The 27,771-nt window shown below is 36.2% G+C and overlaps 1 protein-coding gene across 4 annotated transcripts in view; it reads right to left on the bottom strand.

The window, feature by feature from the left end:
- The window catches only part of UNC13B (unc-13 homolog B (C. elegans)), a 191,253-nt gene that overhangs the window by 127,389 nt on the left and 36,093 nt on the right, over nucleotides 1-27,771 (bottom strand). For all 4 annotated transcript variants that reach the window (XM_004677763.2, XM_012721450.1, XM_012721451.1 and 1 more), the window contains exons 2-7: nucleotides 25,420-25,449; nucleotides 21,012-21,111; nucleotides 18,897-19,014; nucleotides 17,697-17,820; nucleotides 12,079-12,152; nucleotides 2,200-2,257 (exon numbers count right to left, since the gene is read on the bottom strand). In XM_004677763.2, the coding sequence (XP_004677820.1) occupies nucleotides 2,200-2,257; nucleotides 12,079-12,152; nucleotides 17,697-17,820; nucleotides 18,897-19,014; nucleotides 21,012-21,111; nucleotides 25,420-25,449 (504 nt within the window). The remainder of the gene's footprint in view (nucleotides 1-2,199; nucleotides 2,258-12,078; nucleotides 12,153-17,696; nucleotides 17,821-18,896; nucleotides 19,015-21,011; nucleotides 21,112-25,419; nucleotides 25,450-27,771) is intronic.

Here is a 27,771-nt window from a genome sequence, read left to right as displayed (position 1 = left end):
AAAAAAAAAAATCCATCACTTGCAAGAATAAATTCAAATAACTGAAATCAGAGAAATCTTCATATCAAAGTTTAGAGTGAGAGAGTTTTATATATTACTTTAACTTAAAGTTTCATGAAAATTCCTTCATTATTCAAATTATAATTTTAAATAAATGCATAATATTTGATCTTAAGAATAACAGAAGTTGCTGGATGTAACTAAGTCACTTTCAAATTTTGCTATTTAAATAACTTTACAAGCCATCTTTGTACAAAATCTTTGTCTGCTTCTTGATTAAACAGGATAAATTTCCAGAAATATGATTACTGAATCAATTACTATAGATATTTGAAAGGATCTTGGTACATCTTGCCAAACCTGTTCTAACATATACTCCCAAGAGTACTGGATATTATAATTAGAATAAAGTATTTTTCTAATTGGAAAAAATACCAGTGTCATAAATGAACAAAAAAGTAATATTCTGGGGGGAGATGGTGAAGCAGGGTTAAAGGAAATTTTAAAAAATCAGGACAGACAACCAAGTAAAATGTTTGATTCTTTTTTTTTTAAGATTTATTTATTTATGCATACAAACCTGGGGTAAAGCCCAGAGATGCAGGGGAGGTGAGAGGATTCACCAGAGACAGAGTGGGGAGCAGAACAGGCCAACTGACGAACACCACTGAAGGGAGCAGTGGGCGGGTCAGGAGAGGTCTGCCATGCCATGTGGATCACCTCTGGGGCAGGAATCGAACTCATGCTGAGGCGCTGTTAGCTTCTTAGTGCTGTGCTTTAACCTAATGCGTCACCAGTGAGGGCCCAAAATGTTTGATTCTTAATTAGATTATACAGGAGGAGGAAATGGTTCTCAAAATAGTTGGGGGGGGGGGGAATTAGGGAATTTCTAATATGGGAAGTATATTAGATATTATTGTATCAATGTTGAATTTCTTGACAATGGCATTTTGTTTATGTAGTCTGTCTTAGCCCTTAGAAATGCTGATATGTTGTGAAATCTAATTCAGAAAATACCATGCCTATTTTTGTGTATGTATATCTAGAAATAGAGATAGCCATATTGAGGGGTGGGTAGGAGGGAGTCCAGATATGGCAAAATGTTAATTATTGAATCAAGCAAAGGGAAACAGGTGCTCACTGCACTATTCTTTCAATTTTTTTGTAAGTTTAAAATTTCTCAAAATAAAAAGATATGTGGAAGCAGTCAAAAGATAGGAATAGACCATCATAGAAAAATGGGTTAGCCAGTAAGCCTATAAAAAATGCATGAGTATTAATAAACCTGTTGATTATTTATGGCCTTTTATTTCTTCCCACTTTGCATTTGCTATTTTAATACTTTAACTGCATTTTGTCAAATAAGCCCATAAAGGGATAGGAAATGAAATCCAATCATTTCATTTCACTTCCCTAAAAGGTATAAAAGATTCAAAAGTGGGCTAGTAGCACACAGGTTAAAGCACAACACTGTGAAGCTGTCACAGTCACTGTAGCACGAGTTCGATCCCCAGCCTGGGGGTGACCCACATGGCATGGCAGACTTCTCCTGACCCACCCCGCCCCACCACCCTCACCACCTCTGCTCCCCTCAGCGGTGTATTTCAGTGTATTTACCTGTTCTACTCCCCACTCTGTCTCTGGTGAATCCTCTCACCCCCCACACCTCTGGCCTGTACCACAGTACTGTATGTATAAATAAATCAAATACTAGGAATACAAAATGGAAATTTTCCATGTTTTTAAAAAATTTTGTGTTATTGTCTTATAATATTTTATAGGTTCTCTGATATAGGATATATGCACAGGGTAGTATGAAAGTACAGAAGAGACACACCTCAGGTAGACTTGGGAAAAGGAAGAAACATCAGAAGACCTCCCAGAGTTAATAACACTGAAGCTGAGATTTTAAGAACAATAATAGATTAATGGGTGACAAAAAGGAAAAAATCATTTGTCCTGGGTAAAAGCTAGCAAATGGAGAAAAAAGATGAGCACCTTGCCCTACTAAAGTCACACAAAACCAAAAGGCCTTTTCCAAAGTTAAAGTGCAAACAGTCACTGGGAATATGAGCCTCAACAGGTATGATTCTGGAATACTTTTTATGCAAAGTACATTTCCACCCTCCCCAACTTAAAATAAGCCACAGTTTAGAAAAAAACACGTAGTTAAGTGGCAGAAACGAGTTTCTCACTTACAACACTGGGCGGCAGCAGTGGGCAATGGTTTCCTCTGGCTTTCTTCTTGAATAGAATACTAGAAACAGAAAGGAGAAAAAAACATACATAATAAGAGGTCTAAGTAGAAAAGAAAAAGTCACAGTAACTTGTAAGAAAGATTTAGCATTTGACTGGAGTCAAATTTTTTACTGAACAGAGCAGACCATGCTGTTGATTGCCCTCTATGATCCTGACATAGAGGCCAGACTATCAAATATGGATCTGGCGCAATGCCACAGACTACAGCAGGATAGCAGACTATTGGTCTTGACAAGAGGGTCCTGGACACCCTTTTGGTTTGGTCATAAAGCTGTAGAATGCTTAGTCTTACAAGTATTTTTGGTGTCATAAGAGGAAACAGAAGACACAGCGGACTGAATTTGGATTATATATGGGATAATATATAAATTTCTTCATTTGGGTAGTCAAATTGAAAACCTCTCTGAGACTAGGTTTTCTGCTCTTTAAAAATAAAAGTGTTTCGGGGCCCTCCCTGGTGGCGCAGTGGGTTAAAGCACTGCACTAAGAAGCTTAAGCCACTTCCGCAGGAGTTTGATTCCCGCCTGCCCCAGAGGTGATCCACATGGCAAGGCAGACCTCTCCTGACCCGCCCACTGCTCCCCTCAGCAGTGTACTTTGTTGATCTGCCTGTTCTGCTCCCCTCTCTGTGTCTAGTGAATCCTCTCACCCTCTGCATCTCTGGCCTGTACCCCAGCTCTATATGAATAAATAAATAAATCTTAAAAATAAAAAAATAATAAAAGTGTTTCTTCTATACAAGGACATTTGGGAAGAGAAATTGCTTATTTAAACATGTAATACAACATGCAGTGTCTACTACCAGAGTCCCCCTGCCACTTTCTACTGTAACCTCTCCAACCTAATCCACCATCATCACCAACAGAGAGTACTGAAGTCATTTTTAAAATTTCTATAAAAGAGAACACAACTAAGTGCAAGTCTTGAGGATGAGCAGGATTTAGGAAGGCAAAACAAAAAGTGAAAGGTATAAACAAGTTAGCAGAAGTACATAGAGTCTAGAAGACAGAATAATTTGGTTCAGGGCCCATGGAAAGACATAAAATTTGGGGTTCTCTTCCTGATTGTGCCACCTACTAATGAGCTATGTGATCATGGGCAAATGAGAGCTTTTCTGAAACTGCCAATGAATGAGGCATTCATTCAACAGATTGTTTCGTGAGTTTGCAGCATGTACAAAGCCTTGTTCTAGGTACTAGAGGAATGGAAATTGTAAATCATGGTAAGGTATTTGGATTTTATTCTAGGGTGTTGGATAGTCATTTAGAGTTTAAAAGAGTAACATAATTTAATTAGACATTTAAAAATTACGCTAGCTGTTATATGAAATGAACTAGAAGGAATAGGAGGATAACTAGACTCATTATATTGCAATACTTCAGACACAGGTAAATATATACAGTACCTTACAAGTAATAAACTGATAAAAAGATCAGAGGTAGATAATATTATTACTATTTCCAATAGAGGATGATCACTAGTAAAGCACAGTTTAAATGATGCAACAATATTGACAAAAATGCCAGTGATTAAAACATTTAAAACTTCTTGAATATGAAGCAACCCAATCTAAAATAACAAAGGGATTTTGTAATACATAATAACCATTATAAGCAAAAATGACTTTTGTAGACAATAAGTCTGAAGAAATTCTAAAACCTTAGGTTTTAGACTTAACAGATGAAAGTAACTACTTTAAGAAGCCATTATTTGATTAATTTCTTCCAGGCCCAAGCAAGTATCTATTTATTTTAAAAAATAGAAACAATCTAAGAAAGGGAAGTCACAGATAAATCTCACTGATGAGATTTACATGATATATGCATCCTGAGTATTCTTTTTCTACATGAATTTTACAGATGTATGAAGTGCCTTAATAAAATCCCTTAGTTTTCATGGCTAAAACAGAAAGAAAATAAAATTTCTTAATGTGATTAAAAGATAACTGTTAAATACACAGTAAACAGGGTCCTCTGTGGCACTACAAAGCTATCACAGCTTAAATCCCTGGCCAGGGAGGTGACCCAGTTGGCATGGCAGAGCTCTCCTAATCTGCCCACTGCTCCCCTCAGCAGTTTGTTTCAGTCCATCTGCCTTTTCTGCTCCACACTCTGTCTCTGGTGAATCCTCTCACACCTTGCACCTCTGGCCTGTACCCCAGTTCTGTATGCATAAATAAATCTTTTAAATGAATGAATGAATAGATGAATAAATAAATAAATGGGTTAAAGACAGTACTATCAAGCTATCACCAGCCACTGTATCAGAGTTTAATCCCTGGTAACCCACAGGATGCAGACCTCTTCTGTCTTGCCCATTGTTCCCCCTCAGTGTATTTCAGTACATCTGTCTTTCCTGCTCCCCATCTGTCTCTGGTGAATCCTGTCAACCACCCACCCCCATCCTCTGCACCTCTGGCCTACACTCCAGTTCTTGTATGCATAAATAGTTTTTTTAAAAAATTGTCAATAATTTCCCTTGTAGTCAGGAAAAACTCTCCACTTTGCTACAATTACTAAAAACTATACTGAATCCTTTAAACAGTTTTTTAAAAACAAGCAGAGTAGAGGCAGGGAAGAAAATGGCAGACAGGCTCCTTAAATCATGGCTTTCCTCAGGAATACTGAAGAGAAGCACTCAGAGGGGAAAGCCACATCTAGAACAGAGATGGGAAATGAGGACCAATGTCTCAGCAAGAAGAGAGCCAGAGGGCCCTCCCTGGTAGCGCATTGGGTTAGAGTGCAGCACTGCAGGCTAGCTGTAGCCACCTCAGTGCAAGTTCGATCCCTGACCCTGGAGGTGACCCACACGGTGTGGCAGACCTCTCCTGGCCCGCCCACTGCTCCCCTCAGCAGTGTACTTGGTCAATCTACCTGCTCTGCTCCCTACTCTGCCTCTGGTGAATCCTCTCACCACTGCACCTCTGGCCTGTACCCCAGTTCTATACGCATAAATAAATAAATCTTTAAAAAAGAAGAAGAAGAGTGCCAGACAGCATCAGAAAGGGAAGAAAAGACTGACAAACAGTAAGTCGGGAATGGTGTCAGCTCACTGGGAGGGCTATTAGCCCTTTCCCAGCAGTCCCTAAAGCTTTTCCACTAGACTGGGAAGAAGAAAGTATAATTCACTGTGAGATCATAGCCTGTTCACAGTTGAACAAAAGACACCCAGATGACCAGAGACTAGGTTCAGCAATGGAGAATGGTCTCTGAGGTCTTAGGAGACTCTGTACCCTGGGGGCCAGGGAAGACACAACCTCCAGTCTATACTTGCAGGACACCACAGTGAAACTGGTTTGCTCAGTGGCCTGTTCAGGGCTGCCATGGGGCATGTCATGCATACAGACTTTTCATCAGAGGCTTCTACACTGTGGACTTAGCAGAAATGGGAGTAATGCCCACCACTCCTTCTCTTGTCATGTACAACCTCGGCCTGTGCTCACAAAAAACTGCAAGAATAGGCACCTGTCTAGCACCATTTTAAAGGAGAATTCAACAGTATCAGTCATATCACACAGACCTTTCAGCAGGGTGCTACACATACAGATAGATGGTCAACAGCCACATGAAAAATTGCTCATCACTTATCACTTATGCAAACCAAAACCATAAGGAGACATCATACACCCATGAGAATGGCCCACATCAAAAAGACCAAAACAAGTGTTGGTGAAGATGTTGGGGGAAAGGAACCCTTCCTTGCACACTGTTGGTAGGAATGTAGACTTGTTCAGCCTCTGTGGAAAATAATATGAAGGGACCTCAAAACATTAAAAATAGACCTACTGGCCCTCCCTGGTGGTGCAGCAGGTTAAAGCACTGCACTAAGAAGCTAAAGCCACTTCGCATGAGTTCGATCCCCCTCCTGCCCCAGAAGAGATCCGCATGGTGTGGCAGACTTCTGACCCGCCCGCTGCTCCCCTCAGCAGTGTACTTCGTCGATCTGCCTGTTCTGCTCCCTACTCTGACCCTGGTGAATCCTCTCACCCTCCGCATCTCTGGCCTGTACCCCAGTTCTGTATGAATAAATAAATAAATCTTTAAAAAAAAATTAGACCTACTATATGACCCACCAGTTCCACTTTTAGGTATCTACCTCAAAAAACATCATTTGGAAAACAGAAAACAAGCATAAGTCTAAGAAAATTTCTAGCCAGAGAAGCTTAAGAACACATGACAACTAAATTTAACATATTTCTAGATGGAATCCTGAAAAAGAAAAAAAGGCATAAGGTAAAAAAACTAAGAAAATCTGAAAAACTACAGACTTCTATTTTTTTGGTGATAAACTATAATAAAAAATAACCTCCAAGTTAATAATCATCAATATTGGCTCTTAACTTGTAATAAATGTACTACACACTTAGTAAATATTAAATATAATTTAGTAATATTAAAAGCCAATCTAGCATTATTTCTGTACCATTATGTGTGAGGTGTTAACAGAAGAAACTACAGGAAGGAGACAGGAAAGCAATTATATATCAACAAAAACTCCCTGCTATGTATTTACTATTTAACTCAATCTTTCTGCAAAACCACAACTACCTAAAAGTAGTCTGTTAATAAAAGAACATATATAAAAAAGTTCAAACACTTAAAAAAACATAAGGATTGGAAAGAGGTTAAAAAATTATCATTCAGGCCCTCCCTGGTGGCGCAGCGGGTTAAAGCACAGCACTGAGAAGCTAAAACCACTTCCGCATGAGTTCGATCCCCGCCTGCCGCCTGCCCCGGAGGAGACCACATGGCGAGCCAGACCTCTCCTGACCCGCCCGCTGCTTCCCTCAGCAGTGTACTTCGTCAATCTGCCTGTTCTGCTCCCCACTCTGTCTCTGGTGAAGCCTCTCACCGCCCCTGAGCCTCTGACCTGTACCCCAGTTCTGTATGCACAAATAAATAAATCTAAAAAAAAAAAAAATTATCATTCAAAGATGTAAAATTAGTTCCATGGAAATAAAAGAATCTCCAAATTAAGATACTAAGTGTTTCTGAATAAGATCAAAATTTTAAAAATGAGCAGCAAAGCACTGCCTTACAACAGCCATGACCTATTCAAAATGTAATTTTAAAGTATACCATTCACAAGAGTTAGGAATAAATCTAAGGGAAAAAGTATAAAACCTGCATAAACAAGTAACTTTCCCCCCAATAGCACTTTTCATGTTCTAATATTATATTGTTATATTTTCTGCATATTGCCTATCTATTATCTGATCCATGAGGACAGCGGTCTTTACTCATGTGTTCCAAGCACCTACAACATTGCCTGGTACATCGTGCTTAGTTATTTGGTAAATGAATGAATGAATATTATGAATATTACCAATAAATACAGAAATACAAAATAAAGCCATAATGCTCTATATTCATTAGACTAGCAAAAACTTTCAATGCTGGTAGCATCAAGTATCAGTAAGAATTGAATGAATAAAATGTACTGCAGGAAAATGGAATATAAATTGATATAATCACTTTGGAAAGCAACCTACCAATATTTATAAGATTGAGTAGAACCTTTCACACAATCAAACAATTCTACTTCCAGGTATACACCAGATAGTCTCTCATACATAAATACAAAGAAATAGGTTCCAAGACATTCAGTAGCATGCATATGTAATAGTGAAAATCTAATACCGTTCATGAATAGGAAAAGTAATAATGTTGATTCAACCCAATTCTATAAAATGGTAAATCCCCAAGCCAGTCATTTTTTATTTCTGTGTTCTCTCTCTTCTTTTTTACTGAAGAAACAATACTACATATGATTCAGAGATACAGGATCCCAATTCTTCAGACATATATTATCACACCATATCCAAGTCAGTCTTGACTCAGTGCTATTGGACCCCAAAACACTATGTATGGGCAACGTTATACACTATAGAATTAAAAGATAAATTCAATACTGTGTTTAAGTTGTTTTTTTTTTTTTTGCAAAATTGCAAATACAACAAAATCTTGATAATTACTGAATCTTGAAGATAAGTATAAAAATTACATTTTACTATTCCCTTTATTTTTATGTCTGCTTAATTTTTTTTCATGATTAAAAATAGAGAACGGAAAGAACACAGATGCCAGCTTGAAGAAGCTTCCACTAGCAAAAGATGAAGCTAATTTTAACATCAAAATGCAATAGGTTAAAACATGCCAGATATATAAAAATCCACAAATTCCTAGTGATATGCCACTAAGAAAAGAAAACAACTCTTGGCTTAGATACCAATTCATTAGTCTAAAAATTGATAAAAAGAAGGATTTTTCTCACATGGACTATATTTGAAGAGAATTAAATACATGATTTTTTTAATAGACAAATCACAACTAATACATGATAAAAGAATGACATAATTAGAAAATCATTATTTTGCAAGTCCTAATAAAATAATGGTTATTGTTTGCTTTAAAGTCATTAGGTGAAAGGTTGAAGGGGAGACTTTATAATGCATGAAATAGGTTGACACCAGTTGATTCTACCAAATTTGCCAAACCAGTCAAATTTTAACATCACTAAAAGTGAGACACAGTATCATGTGACTATCAAAGAAAAAACCCTCAATTTAAATCTCAAGCTAATCCTCAAGCTACTGATCTAATTATCTGTTTAAGGGAAGTAAGAGGGGTAGAAGAGAGGGTAGGAAGGGGGAACAGATATAAATAAGAATATACAAAATTCTACAAAACAAAAATGATTTAGACATCATATCCAAATATGTACAAGTGTTGATCCTGAATTGAACAATTCAAATGTGAAGACATCTTTGAGATAATAAAGGGAATCTGAAATCAAGAGTGGTTATCAAACTATACTAAAAAACTATTAAGTTCATTGCGTTAACAGCATTATTTTTTTAAAGTATTACCTGTTAAATATGTTCACTGATGTACTTATAAGTAAGACAAGATAGTATCTGATACTGTTTTTAAATTACTCCCCCACAAAAAAGGAAGCAAAAGTAATTATATATATTTTGCATGTTCAAAATTTTAATAATAAAATTTTTAAGCAGCAGCCACAATAACATTACTTCATACCCACTAGGGAGGCTATAATCAAAAAGATAAAAACAAGCAGTGGTAAGGATGTGGAAAAATTAGAAGTTTTATACAGGGACCTCCCTGGTTGCACAGAGCTCACATTAGCAAGCTATTGCAGCTACTTAACATGAGTTCAATCCCCAGCCAGGGAGGTGAGCCACAGGGTGCAGTAGACTTCTCCTGCCTCATCCATGGCTCCCCTCAACAGTGTATTTCAGTAGATATACCTGTTCTGCTCTGGACTCTGTCTCTGGCGATTCCTCTCACCCACTGCACCTCTGGCCTAAACCCCAGTTCTTGTATGCATAAATAATTCTTTTTTAAAAAAAATTTTTTATACATTGCTGGCAAGAATATAAAATGGCACAGCTACTTTGGAAGAGTCTGGCAGTTTTTCAAACAATTGCTACCATCCGATCCAGCAGTTCTAGTCCTAGTAATGTATTTGAGAACATAAATCCAAACAAAAAGTAATATATGAATATTCACAGCACCATTATCTAGAAAAGCTGAAAAGCGTAAAGAGCCCAATAGTCCATCCATTGATGGATAAATAAAATGTTATATAACAATGAATTATTATTCATCAATAAAAAAGAATGTGAAATACTGATACATATTATGACATGCAAAAAATTGAAACTATTACAATAAATGAAAGAAGACAGTCCACAAGGACCATGGGTTGTATAATTTCATTTACATAAAATGTAGTAAGCAAATGTGCAAATGTGTGGAGACAAAAAGAAGTTTAGTGGCTGCCTCAGGCTGAAAAGATTAGTGTAGACAGCTAAAGTCATAATGTTTATTTAATGGGGCAGTGAAAATGTTTCAAAATTAGTTGTGGTAATGGATGTATAACTGTGAAAATACTAAAAATCACTAAGCTATACATTTTAAATATATGAATAGTACAGTATGTGAACTATATTTTAATAAAGTTGTTCTTTAAAAGTGGGGGATGAGGCCCTCCCTGGTGGCGCAGCCGGTTAAAGCACTGCACTAAGAAGCTTAAGCCACTTACACATGAGTTCTCCGCCGCCTGCCCGGGAGGAGATCCACATGGTGTGGCAGACCTCTCCTGACCTACCCGCTGCTCCCCTCAGCAGTGTACTTTGTCGATCTGCCTGTTCTGCTCCCCCACTCTGTCCCTGGTGAATCCTCTCACCCTCCGCATCTCTGGCCTGTACCCCAGTTCTGTATGAATAAATAAATAAATCTTTAAAAAAAAAAAAAAGTGGGGGATGAAAGAAGTAGCAAAAATCTCATAACCAAGAACCACCATTTTAGGATTTACACAAAACAGCTCAGAGTTTTGTAAGTTACATTTACCTTATATTGTTTTAATACTATACAGTAAAGCCTATAAAATCAAAGGTTTGATGTGTTTCTTTACTTAGAAAACAGAAATTTGAAAGACTCTATATCCCTTTGCATCCAGGCTTCAGGAAAACAAAAAATACAAAGTAGATACAAGGCTCAAGTGGGTTTGACACAGTTATCAAGAGAAGAAAGATTGTAGTTTCAACAAAGAAAAATTAGTGTACTGGCTTGGGCAGGAGAAGAATTATGGAGAGTAATAACAGAAAACCCACTAAAGATCCAGATAAGGGAAAACCCTAAAAAGAGTACACTGTAGTTATCCAATATTCAATTTCTACATCTTTTATTTAACTCATTATGAGTAGCAATGTGTCCCTCAAAAAAAAAAAAAAAAAAGTTGCAATCCCCCATACCTGTGAATGTGAACTTACTTGGAATAAGGTCCCTACAGAGGTTTCCATAGAGTTAATTAACCCAATGACTGGTATCCTTAAAAGATGAATGAAAATTTAGACACAAACACACAAAGAGAATACACTGTGAGTACACACACACAAAGGCAAGTAATAATATAGGCAGAGCTAAGAGTGCACTGTCTACAAGACAAAGAATGGCATGGACTTCCAGGAATCACCAGCAGTAGGAAAGGCATTGGACAGTGTCTTCCTCAGCCTCCAGAAAGAACTGACCTTACCACTTCTGACCTTGATTTCAGAATTCTAGCTTCCAGCACTGAGAGAGTAAATCCCTGTTGTGGTAAATCACCTATTCTATGATACTTTGCTAGGCAGCCTTAGGAAACTAATCTACTAATGAAACTAAGGCTGTTGGGTTTCCTGCACTACTCTGGACCCTGATTAAGTGACAAATCCAGTAGCTCTACCTCATTACTGAGAGCATTCAACAGTACTGAGAATTTCGTCAACAAAACTCTTTTCTTTGTTCTATGGAACTTTTTCTGGTCTTTCATTTCCCCCTCCCTCACTACTTCTCTCTCTCTCTCCAGTTAGGGAAAAAAGGGATAAAGGGCCTTCCAGTGAATTTCAGGAAATCTTTCAGATGCTCATTTTCTTTTCTTTTTTTAAGATTTATTTTATTCATGTATACAGAACTGGGGTACAGGCCAGAGGTGGGGGGATGAGAGAATTCACCAGAGACAGAGTAGGGAGCAGAACATGCAGATTGATGAAGAATTGAGCAGCAGGCAGGTCAGAAGTCTGCCATACCATGTGGGTCACCTCCTTAGCCAGGGATCGAACTCATGCTGTAGTGGCTGTGACTAATTTCACAGCACTACACTTTAACCCACTGTGCCACCAAGGAAGGCCCCAGATGCTCATTTTCTTTAATGTGCTTTAAGCTCTTTCATTCTTCAACATGCTCTAGGTTTCCTCCCTTGACAAACTTTAAGATTTCCCCTGCCCCTCTATGTTACAAATAAGGCAGTTCCTACCTCATTGTCAGTTTCCAAGGCATTGATTTGCTCCAATTTGTAGGTCCAATATCTGGCTTCTTCCTCTGGTATATCTACCAAAAAAAAGAAACCACATTACTGGGGTAATAATTTAACCATGATGCCACCCCAATAAAAATCTCAATGACATTCTTCAAAGAAATAGAAAAAATGTTGATGAGATTCATATGGAACAACAAAAGACCTCGAATAGCCAAAACCCTCATGTCTAAGAAAAATCAAAATGGAAGCATTACAATCCCAAACTTCAAGCTATACTGCAAAGCCATAATAATCAAAACTGCATTGTACTGGAATAAGAATAGACATACAGACCAGTGGACTCGAATGGAAAACTCAGGTATAAACACACAAGTTTATGGACACCTAATTTTTCACAAAGGAGCAAAGAAGATACAATGGAACAAAGAAAATTTGTTCAGCAAATGAAAACTGGGAAAACTGGGAAGCTACGTACATGCAAAAAAATGAAACTAGATCACTGCCTCACTCCAGTCACAAAAATCAACTCGAAGTGGATTAAAGACCTAGACATAAGAATGGAAACCATAAAATACTTGGAAGCAAAGATGGGTCAAACACTACACGACATACACTTCAGTGACATCTTTAAAGACAGAGCACCCAATGCCACAATAGTGAAGGCAAGGATAAATAGATGGGACTACATCAAGTTGAAGAGCTTCTGTACAGCAAGAGACATTACAAAAAACAGACAGCCCACTAATTGGGAAAACATTTTCTCACACAAAAGGACCCAAACATAAATAGGCAATATATGCATATGATACAAAAGTATGTCTTTTAACACCACTTTTCTTCTCTAGAACAAATGACTTTTTTTGATAAATATTTACAGATCTATAAATAGCTCACTTTAAAGAAATAAACACTCATTTGAATAGCTTTATCTCTATCAAGATAAAATTACCTCTTTTCAACCACTATATAGTTTGGGTGTACAGAAATGCCAGAATTTATTTGACTGATCCACATTCACTATAAAAACATTATAGTGAATATCTTTGTAGATTTTATATTATATATGAGTATTTGTAGAAAATACACTCATAAAATGTGTATGTTGTTGCAAAGGACATATATCTTTTAAAAAAAAATAGTATTCACTCTCGTTAGCTCCTTCTCTCCAGTGACAAATTATTTTCCTGACTTTTCACTATCTTCCCCCAGAATGTCAACTTTGTAACTACTCTGCATCTTCCACTTCTAGCTTTCTATAGTAGATTCTACTACTGCTGACTGTTTTCAACTAGTGTGATGATACACGATTAAATTTACACCTTCAGTTTTATCTTAAGCCTCTGCATCTGAGTCTGTTATATAAACAATGCTTACATGCCAACTGATCTTTCGTATCTTACTGTTTTTGCTTTTTTAAAAAAAAATTATTTATGCATCCAGAACTGGGGTACAGGCCAGAGGTGCAGGGGCAGTGAGAGAACTCACCAGAGACAGAGTGGGGAGCAAAACAGGCAGATTGACAAAGTACACTGCTGAGGGGAGCAGTGGACAGACCAGCAGAGGTCTGCTGCACCACGTGAGTCATCTCCTGGCCAGGGAAAGAACTCTCACTGAAGTGGCTGTGGCTAGCTTGTAGTGCTGCACTTTAGCCTGCTGTGCCACCAAGGAGGGCCCTTGAGTTCCTTACTGTAACAATGTAAGCTGCTCTGAAAGTTAATTGTGAAAATTTTTAATAATACTAAGTAATCTAGGCATTAAAATAGTGCTGCTTTCCTAGAGAAAAAAAAACCAACAACTGCATGATGCAATAATAGCAGCCCCAAAAAAGAAACTAAGCCTTCAATGATTTTTTTCCTAACATATCTTATAAAACACATTATTCTATGAATTCAAATGCTACACATTTAGGTGGGTTAATATTCCAAACTGGGCATATATATATATGTCTGTTTTGTGCACCTTTCCCCACCACCACCACCATATAACTGCGTTTTGCCCTTTTCTTCCTCTCCCTCCCCTTTGAAGCTAAGAAGCCTCCCTTCATTTACTAGTGTTACTAGAGTTTTTAGTTTCTATACATAGTTTGTTTTACTTAATCATTCACTGTGTAAATGTCCAATATTTCTCTTTGTCATTCAAAGTTGCTTTATTACACACCATTCCTTGCAATTCTTTCCTTTTTGCTGTAAATAGCAACATTTGGCCTTTCCTTAAGGCTGAACAGTATTTCATTGCTTGACTATATCACATCTTAATACAATCCTCTATCAGTGAGCACTTTGGTCATTTCCATTTCCTAGCCATTCTAAATAATGCTGCAATAAACATATTTTTTGATTTGATAGTTTCATGTTCTTCATCTAAATGCTCAAGAGTGAGATTGCTGGGTCCTCTGGCATTTCCATTTTTAGTTTTTTAAGATAAATCCAGAAAATTTTCCAAAATGGTTGCAATTTTCATTCCCACCAACAATGTAATAAGGTAACTCTTTTTCCAAATCCTCTCCAGAATTTGCTGGAAGCCTTTTTAAAATGATGTCTCATTATTGTTTTGAGCCCCATTTCCCTTACTAAAATTGATGATTTCCTTTTTCCCATATGTTTACTGGATATCCTTTTTCCCATATGTCTATTGGTCTTCTGGATATTTGGTGAGTGCATTGTTTCTTCAGACTTGATGTCCATTTATTAAATGGGTCTTTTTTAAATAGTTAAATTACATAAACTTTTTTACACATCTTGGATACAATTTTGTCAGCGGTATAATGTGTGAATATTTTCTCCCACTGAGTAGGATTTCTTTTTATCTACTTGTATCTTCTTTTGCTGGATAAAAGCTTTTTAATATGAGATAACCCCATTTTCTTATTTTTGCTTTTATTTCCACTACCATGAGGGTTGAGTCTCCAAAAAAATCTTTACCATTGATGTCAAGAAAAATACATCACTAATATTTTCTTTTATATAATTTATTCTTGTAGTCTTTACTACAATAAAGTAGTAATAAAATACAATGACAAAGTTAATTTTTTTTTACATGAGTGTGTTTCAGCTTCATTCTTCTAAATATGGCCTCCAATTTTCCCAGTTCCATCTGTTAGAGAAGATCTCCTTTGTCAGAGAAAAATCCCATTGTATGGTTATGGCTTATTTATTTCTGGGCTTTCCATTCTGTTCCACTGATCTGTGTGTCTATTTTTATTCCAATATTATATTGTTTTAAATACTGGTGCTTTATGATTTAGATTAAAGTCAGGTAATGTGATAACTGTTCTCATTTTCTCAGGATTACTTTTCATATTCAAGACCTTTTATGGGTCCATATAAATTGTAACTGCAATGCTATTTATAGCTGCACAAACTGTGAACAATAAAAATACCTAACTAAGGGAATGGTAAATATGTTACAGTTTAAATATACCCTAAGAGTTTAAATCCTGGCTTTATGACTTACTAGCTATGTGACTTTGGGGCAAAAGATTTAAATACTCTGTGCCTCAATTCCCTTATCTCTAGAATGGAAACAGGTCTACTTCAGATGACTAAATAAAAATTACATAACATATAGAATGCTTAGCTGATATACCCACTAGCACACAGCAATTGTTCAACACATTTACTTTTATGATTGTGCATTCATACAATAAAATTAAATCAGTCACTAAAATTAGATAAATATTTTATATAAAATCTATTGTAACTAAAATTAATGAATAAAACAGGATCCAAAAGTATAATATACAGTATCATTTTATGATAAAATTACACGTATGTAGAAGAAAAAAAATCTCATTTTTTAAAAAAAAATCTACAGTCAATATTGTTAAGAAATTTTTATTTCCTAAAAAAAAATAAGACAAAAACTAGCAGACAAACTATAAATGGGAGACATACAGCAGTGGCAGGTGAGAGAGGGGTATAAAAACGGGAAGCAAGAACACAAGAAACTATGGCAACGGTTCACCACTGACTTGATGGTGGGAATTTTGTGGGGTTTACACCTGAGAGGAGAAATCAAACATTGTACAAAAAATGAACAATAATATAAAACATAGCATATATATAAATAAATATATTTAATTTAAAAATAAAAATGAAATAAAAATGACCTGCACAGCGGGTTAAAGCACAGCACTAAAAAGCTAAAGCCACTTCAGCATGAGTTCAATCCACACTCCAGGAAGGTGACTAAAAATACAAGCAACTAAGTTATAAGCAAGAACTCCAACTGCCTTTCTCTTAACCTGCAATTTGGTCTACCAACATACAAGAACTCTCCCTTTCTATTTCTCTGAAGTAACAGTTGTTCTGAATTCAGTCACTTCTGTGCAAAATGGAAAATCATACTATTTTTGTCTTAATCACCATAAGGTCCAAGATATAAATAGACTGAAATTATAAAACAATAATAAAAATAGTATACTGGAAATATTCATAATGTGAACATTCAAAATTAAACTAAACTGAAACAAAAAAAAAACATTTAAACAAATTCAACAGAAAAAGTTAAGAGTTTAAGAGTTGGGATATAAAGAATGTTGACAAAGATACACAGAAAAGATACCTCAGACTTAGTTGGTAAGAGTATAAATTAGTATAATCATTTTGATGGGGTTTTTTTCTTGTTTTTTAGAAGAAAATTTATTCATTAATGAAGTATCATTATTTTATATCCTTGTTGATTTTTTCACAATATAAGATTTTTTTCCCCTTAGTATGATCATCATAATTCTCCCACCAACAAAGCACCCATAGCTCTCAGTACAATCACTTTGACAAGTAACTTGGTGATACAATAAAAATAATGATGTGCGTACACTTGACCCACTCCTTAAATTCTGCCTTATGGAATTCATCCTAGACTCATAAATCAGCACAGATATGCAAAGCTCTTCATATAGCAGTATGTAATATTAAAAAAAAATACTAGAAACAAACTATAAGGTAAAGGATTGTTTTATAGTATAGGAAGTTGTTCAGGTTAGCAAAATAAATCTTCAAGTGTAACATGGAATACTAAGATCATATGCTTAAGTAGTTTGATCCAAATTGTGTTGAAATAAATTTCAAAAAATAAATTTCTTATGGTTAAACCAAGATACAAGAAAGCTGACAATGTTTTACCTCTGAGGAATGCAAAGTAGAGAAGTAGTTAGAGAAACTTTTAACTTTTAATCCATATATATTTCCCTAGTACTTGAAATATTACTATGAACATGTATTTTATATGATTTTTTAAAAGTTAATTTTTAAGCTATTGTTCAACTTATTAATGCTATTTCAATGTTAAAATGACTACTCATAAGTATATACTCACTTCAATAAAGTAAGTTAAAATATTTCAAAAGAATCACTGATAGAATCTAATAAGCAGATATTTCCTAAGTGGCAATAAATCACCTTAAATAATTAAACAACTTGAAGATAATGCTTACATAATGGGTATTTTAATGAACAGTATTCTGGAATCTACTCTACACTGTCCCTGGCTAGGGCTATAGGGAACAGAGTAGAACAAGAAAATGTCATCAAAGGAGGTAAATAAGAAGACAACAAAATACATTCATGAAACAACCAGTTAGCAGTTTTAAACAATATGGTAAAAAGGACACTCACCAAAAGGCAACTCAAATCTTGTATCAAGCAAAATTTTATGGGGAGTTGGATTTTTAGTTCCATAAATCTCATCATCTTTTATTAATGTCTCTGCCTCCAAGGTGGACCACTCACCAGGCCCTTCCTAGAAAACAGAGATATAAGATTAAACTTGACTCTTTCATGATGCCCTTACTGGTTTAGGTAATCAGGTGTTTTCTTTAAAGTTCCTTCTTAGAAAGCTTCTGAGGACCACTCATGCCCTGATAAGACAAACATGTCACTGTCACCAACCGCCACTGTTACATGTGGCTTCTGTCATCCCTCTTTAGTGGAAAGCAGCTTTCACTGTATTCTACTCACTGAGAATAACATTTCCAGATTACTAAACTCAAAAACCTAGCATCTTCATGGATCAATACTTACTTTGCCCAACTCTTAATAACTGTGTCACATATGTGGTACTACAGTAAAGAATGACTAACATTAAACTAAAGTGAACTGCCCATTTGCAATAGAGACTTAACCAAAACTAAAAGAAATTTGGAGAAGAGAGGAACACCATCTCCATTCCTACTCCAAAAAGAAAAGTCACAGCCAATGTTAAAGCCAGTAGGAATAGAATAGCTCTGCCCAGTTCAAAATGAGTACCTATGGGAAAATGTTATCTGAATTACACTCTAATCAGGAAAACGGAGTGGGAGTTCAGTTTTGAAAATAATATGTAGAAATGTATGAATAGCAATCATCAAGATTGGTGATTCCTAAAACCCTGTTAGGATTACATGAGAACGGGCTGAAATCAATTCTCTGGGCATTGGTGACTAGAATAATCAAAACAGAAAAGAGGCCAAGAAGCCTGACAGGATTCCTCCCAGGATAGTGTCATAGAGGGAAAATGTACAAACATTAAGTACCCTAGATCTCTATCTAGGTATCTATCTAGAACATTCTCACTCTCATTCATATCCATAGTCTCTCTCTTTCTCACTTTCTCTTCCACACACACCCAAATCATAAGTTACTAACTATCTGATAAGAGAAAACAACACCTAAATAAAAACCCCTGAACCTCTGAAGGAGGCTAAGACTGATTAGATACCTTCTAACAAGAAAGGAAATATAACTGATATGCACGGATAAATATCAGCTAAAATGGAACCAGGATGGGGAGAAGAAGATACAGAATCACACTTCCCAATGGGCAGTGCACTGACTGACCTCATCCGACTGACGAATAGTCTTCAATGCAATCCACACGGTCCCCACCATGGTGTCCCAGATGAGTCCTTTGTTCCATACCTCTACACTTAGACCCAAGTCCAGTCGACTAATCTCACTAAAAGAAAGAAGAAAATACTTTAAAGGAAATCAGTAACAAGGAATAAATAACTAATTCCCTTATTTTGATAAATCTTTACTACTTTCTCACCAGGATCCTGAAAAGGAAAAATAAAATATCCCAGAATTCTACAGCCATTCTTTAGACTATTAGAAACTTATAAAGGTATCCATAGAAAAATGCCTTTGTTAGTGTGTTCCCTCCCCTTTGGAGACACAATCAGCTAATGTTTCACAAAAATGTTACCCATATGTAACAATTTGACATGTTTTATTGTTAATAACAACACCCTCTCTCTCCTCCCAATTTATGCCTATGGACTGTATATAGGAAACTTTTCTAAAAAGGTAAGTCTTCTTTAAAAGATTCATGATTCGGCCCTCCCTGGTGGCGCAGCGGGTTAAAGCACAGCACTGAGAATCTAAAGCCGCTTCCGCATGAGTTCGATTCCCGCCTGCCCCGGAGGTGACCACATGGCGTGGCAGGCCTCTCCTGACCCGCCCGCTGCTCCCCTCAGCAGTGTACTTCGTCGATCTGCCTGTTCTGCTCCCCACTCTGTCTCTGGTGAAGCCTCTCGCCACCCCTGAGCCTCTGGCCTGTGCCCCAGTTCTGTATGAACAAATAAATAAATCTTTAAAAAAAAATGTGGTAATAGAATATTGCTCAGTAAATAGAATATTGCTGAGCAATATTCTATTTTTTTTTGGTTACTCAGCAACCAAAAAAAGAAACACATGCCTTTTGTAGCAACATGGATAGAGCTGGAAAAGATCATGCTCCGTGAAATAAGCCAGGAAGGAAAGGAAAAATACCGGATGGTTTCACTCATAGCTGGAATATAACAGACCAGTCAAGAAAATGATAATAATAATAATGAACAGCTATATACCAGAGACATTTTATGGGGGTGGAGTGGGGAATGGGATCAAAAACAGTGGGGGGAAGGAAATGCACTGAACCATGGTGATGGCACATGGGTGATTTGGTGATGGGAAGCCCAAAGGGATTACAACTGAGATGGATAAATGCACAAAATGATGTAAAAATAAACTATTACATTATTCAAAAAAAGGAATATCAAGCTTTACAAGTCAGAGTTTACAATGACAATATACAAAATGTGTGTCGCAGGTAAGAAATTCTATTAATATTTGCTCATTTTTATTAATTAGAGGAAAACAAGACATCTATTAATTAGCTAAATGTAGGAGTTTTGCTAAAGCAAAAAGAATTTTGAACACAGAAATCTTCATCCTCTAAAGCAGGCAACATAGGTATATATGAGCATATAGTCTCTTACATGCGTAACTACATTCCTTAAAGAAGTCTTGCAAGAATCAAAGAAAGATTGTATTTAATATGATGCTAAGTATTTGTACTACACTAATTCTGACCACTAGATATATGTGTGTAACTAGTATTTTCACCAACAAAATTAGGAGTTACTCACATTCATAATAAATCTTAAGAATAGATTACAGGGCTCTTCCTGGTGATGGAAAGGGTTAAAGCACAGTACTATGAAGCTATCCACAGCCCCTGCGGCACAAGTTCAATACCTGGCCAGGGAGGTGACCCACATGGCACAGCAGACCACTCCTATCTTGCCCATTGCTCCCCTCAATGGAAGCATTGTATATTTCAGTCAGTTTGAGTGTTCTGTTCTCTATTCTGCCTAAGGTGAATCCCTTTACCATGCCCTCACACCTCTGACCTGTACCCCAGTTCTTATATGCATAAATAAAACTTAAAAAAAATTATAAATCCAAAAAGAGAACACAACTATAGATGTACATCATCTGCCACATAATCGCATTTGTTCCTACAACTCTGTAATTTTTAAAAAGATATGTAATATATGTTAACATATGTTAACATAAATATAATTTAAATATTTAACATGTTTTATAAGGCTTATATATATATATGTTCTACTTGCGAATTCCCTTACAAAAATATCAAACACTGTAAGCCTACTGCTGCAAAATACTTACAACATAAAATCTTGTTCCCAGGAAGGTTGATCCCCACGAACTGCTACAGTTGTGCTCTTTACATTCTGCACTTTCAGAGTCACATATGTGTTAAATTTATCTTAAAAAATATATGAAATGAAGATACAATTAGTATTAAGATTGTTATCCAATATCATACAGCCTTTGTAATTAAGTGATATCCAAATTAAAGTATTACACATAGAAGAAAAAATGAACCATATTGTACAGTATAGAATAATTCTAAGCATAGTAGTTATAAAAATTATAAAACACTACTATCTTTAAAAGCATAATCAGTGTTTTTCATGTTTATTATCCTTTTATTTAACTCACTAATCATACATTACCACACATATAAACTAAAACAAAAGCTTCATGAGATACCAGATGTAATACATTGATATTTCCTATTCTAATTTATCCACATTAAAATGTTAATAACCACCAACTAAATTTATTTTATAGCCCACCTATAGCTTAGATAAGAAAATAATAGTTTTAATAGAAAAGATATATAAATTTAATAAAACACAGGAAGAAATAAGGGAGAAAGTGATAAAGAATTATAGCAGACAAAAGGATTTCCTCTTACTGTTGACAGGGACAAGAATTGAGAAATCCTCATAAAGAATGTGGATTTCAAACAATCTATTCAGACTGGCCTATAACACAACTTTAAAAAAATATATTATCAAAGAACTGGAAAAAGGATATTCTTTAACCTGACAGTATAAGTTGAATACTAAACAAAGATAGGTATCCTGAAACTTACAGGTCATTAGTATGACCTACTGAAATTCACCCCACTACCTTCACAAGAGTCAATTGAGAGTTCACTTTTTTATGTATGAAATTAATTATAACTTTATAAAATGGAAAAAGAGCGTCATTTTGAGCTCATCAAGTTGACAAAGATTGTTTAAAATGTCTACTACCTGGCCCTCCCTGGTGGTGCAGCGGGTTAAAGCACTGCACTAAGAAGCTTAAGCCACTTCCACATGAGTTCGATCCCCGCCAGCCCCGGAGGTGACCACATGGCGTGGCAGACCTCTCCTGACCCCCCCGCTGCTCCCCTCAGGAGTGTACTTCGTCGATCTGCCTCTTCTGCTCCCTGCTCTGTCCCTGGTGAATCCTCTCACCCTCTGCATCTCTGGCCTGTACCCCAGCTCTGTATGAATAAAAAAAAAAAATTTTTTTTTAAATGTCTACTACCTAATGTTAGAACTGTGATAAACTTGGCCTTGTTATGCACTTCTAAAAGTCAGCAAATCTTTCTTCTGAAATATTATTGAAGAGTATATTATTTCAGGAGCCACCATCTACCAGGAAATCACCTAAATGGCAACACAAAGGGAAACAGGCATCTGCTATATGCTCTCTAGCCTATCAGAAAACATGGAATTGTTCCTTTGGCCACATGTATATGTGAATCTAAAAGAAAGATGACGTAGACATAAAAGGATGGTCACTGTTCAAAAAGGAATGCCCCACAAATATTACCATGGCAACACTGGGAGTCTGTGTACTAACATTCAGTTGGCATTATTTTAAACAAAAATAGCAAGATTCTTACCAAGAGAACATTGTGAAAACTGAGATAGCTTCCTGAACATATGAAAGAATATGATCAGATAAAAAAAGAACACTAAAGAGTAAGGCACTTGGGTTCAACTGAAGTGCCAGTCTGCTCCTCCTTGATTAGCACACTTTGTGAGCCCCAATGGAAAGGAGCCTGAATGCTAAAATCCATTCCCTATGGATTTGTGGCAGAGTTAAGTGTGAAAATTTAAAAATAAAAAAATAAAAGCCTTTTTGGACTGTTAAAAAAAAAAGAAGATATTACTTTATACTCATTAACAAAGAAAGTTTACTACAATTATACTAAAATTATGTAAGGATATAAGTCCACCGCATAAGAAATTCCCACCTACATCTAATAGTAGCAGTGCAGTAGACACACTGAACTATGCTTTTCATCATAGGATTTTTTTTTTTTAAAGATTTATTTATTTGTACATACAGAACTGGGGTACAGGCCAGAGACTCAGGGGCAGTGAGAGACTTCACCAGAGACAGAGCGGGGAGCAGAACAGGCAGATCAACGAAGTACACTGCTGAGGGGAGCAGCGGGCGGGTCAGGAGAGGTCTGCCTCGCCATGTGGTCACCTCCGGGGCAGGCGGGAATCGAACTCATGCGGAAGTGGCTTTAGCTTCTCAGTGCTGTGCTTTAACCCGCTGCGCCACCAGGGAGGGCCCAATCATAGGATTTTTTTAACTCCACTCCCATATCTAATCAAAGTTGACCAAGACCAGAGGTAGATGCCACTCAATAGCACCCAAAAATGGGCTGGTTAAAAGCTGAGACAAGCGTGATCCTCTCCCTATATTTGTGTACAGATAACCCAAATATGGATAATTGGTAGTTGGTGCCAAAACTTCACTGGAGCAGTCATTATAGGTTGTGTACCGAACAGATAACCTAGAAAGCCAGTGGGAAAGGAACAGTGAACAGAGCAAGTTCTCAGAAAGAAACCCTTAACCCAGACCAGTGGAAAAAGCAATAAGCTCAAAAACACTTGAGTTTCTGTTGCACACAAGATTCAGTTTTTTTATTTTTTATTTTATTTTGGTTTATGCTGCTGATTACCGTTTTTTTTAATTTATATTTATTTTACATCATTCTTTTTGTACAATGTACGGTTTCTTTTCTCAGATGTAGCTCTCTCATATAATTCCCTCCAATTCATCCGTGCACCATCACCATAGTCTGGTGTGCTCTTCCCTCCCATATTTTGATCCTTCTTCTTCCTCCTCCCCAGCAAATTTATAGATGCCTGCAAATTTTGTTTATTTATTATAATTTGTTCCCTGGTCCTTTACTTGGTCCCCCTATGTTCTTCCTATAAGTGATGCTATCTGGTATATTTCTTTTCCTTCTGACCTATTTCACTGAGCATAATCCCTTCTAGTTCCATCCATATTGCTGTGAATAGCTGTTTGTTGAGTAATATTCCATTTTGCATTTGTATCACATGTTCTTGACCCAGTCATCTATTTTGGGGCATCTGGATTGTTTCCACAGCTTACCTATCGTGAATAGTGCTGCAATAACATAGGAGTGCAGGTATCATTTTGAATTAATATTTTTGTGCCCTTTGGGTAAGTCCCTATGAATTGCTGGGTCATATGGTAGCTCTGTTTTTAGGAGTTTCAGGAACCTCCACACAGCTTTCCGTAGTGGTTAGACCAATTTGCATTATTCCCACCAGTAGTAAAAGGGAGTTCCTTTTTCTCCACATCCCCACCAACATTTGTTATTTAAAAAAAAAAAATGAGTTTTTTTAATATGTGCCATTCTCACTGGTGTAATGTGGTATCTCACCTTGGTTTTGATTTGCATTTACCTGACTATAAAGGGTGTTGAATATTTTTTCATATACTTGTTCATATATCTGCATTTCCTCTTTGGATAAATGTCTTTTAGCTATTCTGCCCATTTTCTGACTGGATTGTTTACCTTTTGTTGTTGTTGTTAATAAGTTATGTGAGCTCTTTGCAGATCTTTGTGATCAGTCCCTTAACAGCTGTATTGTGTGCAAAAACTTTCTCCCACTCAGTGGGTGTCTCTTTGTTTTGATTAATGTCTCTTTTGCTGTACAGAAGCTTTTTAATGTAATATAATCCCAGCTGTTCATCTTTTACTTGACTTTCTTTGCATTGGGAGATGTGTCTTTATAGATGTTACTGAGATGTATGCAAGACTCTAAATAATTACTCCTAAGTCCTGAACTTGAATTGGTCAAGAGATAAGGGACTAATTATTTACTAGATAAAAAGAGATGTGAGAGGGAAGGTAGAAGAAAGGGAGAGGAAGAGAGAAAAGGTGTGAGAGATTTCTTTAATGTTTTACAGCAGTAGAATTTTTTTCCCCAGCTTACTAAAAAGTATAATGGACAATTAAAATCTGTATTTATTTAAGGTATAGTATAGATTAAAAAATATCACCATAATCAAAAAATTAACATATTCAGTAAGATAATACATAGTTATCATTTTCTGGGGTGGTAGGAGAGAAGGAATGAGTGTTTGTTGAGAACACTTAAAACCTATTCTTAGCAAATTTCAAGCATATAGTATTTGAGAAGTATAAATACATTCTTGTGCATTAAATCTCCAGAAATCACTATTTTTTATAACTAAAACTTTGTACCCTCCTCAACATCTCTTCATATGACTTTTTTTAATAATAAACTAACATCTCCTCATATTACTTTTTTAAATAATTTAATAAATTCAGTGAATTTAATCAATGAATTAAGTGAAATTAATAATGTTTTAAAGACTGCTTTCAAATCATAGCATGTATGGGAGATAAAGAATATTAAAAAGTAATGGCTAACCTTACCTGGTGAACCCTGGAATTTGGCTCTTTTAACTGTAAGAGAAAAAAAAAATATGCCATGAAGAATTTTTGCAAATTTATTTAACCAACATTTCCTGAGGACATGCTATATGCCAAGGTAAGACGTAGGACTTTTTTTTTTTTAAGATTTATTTAGTTATGCATACAAAAACTGGGGTATGAGCCAGAGGTATAGAGTGTGAGAGGAACCACCAGAGAAAGAGTGGGGAGCAGAACAGGTGGACTGGCTGAAACACACTTGCTAAGAGCAGAGGAGAGACAGGAAAGGTCCCCTGCACTAAGTGAGTCAGCTCCCTGGCCATATATATTTCCATTATTTAAAACCCATCATAGACACCCCATTCCTTTTACGACAAAAGGAGAGGATTACAGGCCAAACCTAGAAAATAAGATGAGAAGTAACTTTTTCTTTGGGAATAAACACATATTAAGAGGAGTTCCTGTTTAAAAAAATATCACTTATATTGTAAGTTGGAAATGGAAGACATTATCTTAGGCAACGATTCTAAATTCTCTATGGAAAAAAATTTCTAGCTCCTTAAAGTGGTTTGATTTTTTATTTGTACCAATAAAATTTGATTAAACATGTAAAAACGAGACGTTCCTATTCAAACGTTCACATAGAATTCTATTCCAAAACATTAGGGCAGAATGTACCAGACAGAAACCCACACTGGAACTGTAGCATGTCAGCTCCTAGGAAAGGTGAAAGACAGAATCAGAAAAACTGCAAAACTCCAGAAAACACTAAAGGAGAGGGCTAAGTGTCATGGGGGGGGGGGGGAGCTAAGTGTCACGGAAATCCCTAAGAAGGATACTTGAAGTTACAGATCTGCCTTGCTTCTTGTCCTGCATTATAGCTGAAAGCTGTAGTTTAGCTGACATCCAAACACTGTTTAGTACTTCCAAGAGACAGATTATTAAGTACCTTTCACAAGGCTCTCTACATTACAGATAGCACTTAGTACTAAAATATATTTCTCTTTATTGAATTTATCTCCCACTGAACTGCCCTTTGTAAGCTCAAGTCAATGACTTCCCAATTATTTCTCATTTATTTCAAGGATTACCACACAACCTCAGTAGTTAAGACAGTGCAGTAGTGGCATAGATATAAAAACAGACATAAATCAATGGGACAAAGATAAATATAGATATATAAAGTATACAGTTATATAACTATAGTAATATACTGTATGCAAGCAAAAAATGTTATAAGGTGCCCTCCTGGTGGTGCAAAGGGTTAAATCACAGCTCTATGAAGCTATCTGCAGCCACTGCAGCACCAGTTTGATCTCCGGCCAGGGAGCTAATCTGCATGGTGCAGCAGACCTTATCCTGTCTCACCTGCTACTCCTCTCTGCAGCATGTTTCAGTTGATCTGCCTGTTCTGCTCACAAATCTGCCTCTGGTGAATCCACTCACCCCCTACACTTCTGGCCTACACTCTAGCTTTTGTATGCATAAATAAATCTCTTTAAAAAAAATGTTGTCAAACTAAAAATAAGAGCTAAACTGTATAACATCTAGAAGAAAAAAGAGAAAAATCTTAGTGAACTTAGGTTAAGCTGGATACAAAAACTGATATTCAAAATAAAAAATGACTCTTTCATTGCTGGTTTAAATCGAGCCCCATACATTGCTCTGACACTATTGCTGTTGCCATGACTTAGAATTTGCACCAGCACCATTCCCCTCCTTCCATAATTCTGCCACCATGAAGGATGTGAACAAGTAGAACATAGAGGAATTCACAGAGTGATCCAGGACCAATGCAAGAAAGAATCAACAAGATGACAGTAAAATGTCTATTGAGGGACTGAATAGGGATAAGCAAGCAAGATCTGACTGGATATTCTTGATTTATAGACTACAATTAAAGCAAATCCAGTCACTAGAAGATCAAGAGGATATAGATTTGAACCTTTCAAGATCAAGTATTAATAAGGTTTTAAGATACAAAAAACGAAATGATTTCTGTGTATATTTTAGCCCAATACTTCTGTAAAACAAATTAAAGAATATTTTGCTGTCTTTGGAGTAACAGAAAATAGTGAATTTCCCATAAAAGCAAAGACAAATGAAAGAAGAAGATATGTGCTTTATTACATACGTAGAGAAAGAGCCAACTAAAAAAACATTAACAAGCATATATAAACTCATTCTGATGAGTATAAGATCAAAGTTTCACAGCCCAAAGAGGCATATGGATAGCAACAGCAAAAAAGAGGAAGAGGTGGTGGGCAAGGTAGTACTAGGAGGTCATGGCTAAGGCTAGGGTCAAAATGGAACCGAAGATTTAATAACTACTATGATCAAGGATATGAAAATTAT

Source organism: Condylura cristata, unplaced genomic scaffold, assembly GCF_000260355.1.
Source record: "Condylura cristata isolate star-nosed mole 26May11 unplaced genomic scaffold, ConCri1.0 scaffold00006, whole genome shotgun sequence".
NCBI lineage: Eukaryota > Metazoa > Chordata > Mammalia > Eulipotyphla > Talpidae > Condylura > Condylura cristata.
This window is presented reverse-complemented; position numbering and strand designations above follow the sequence as displayed.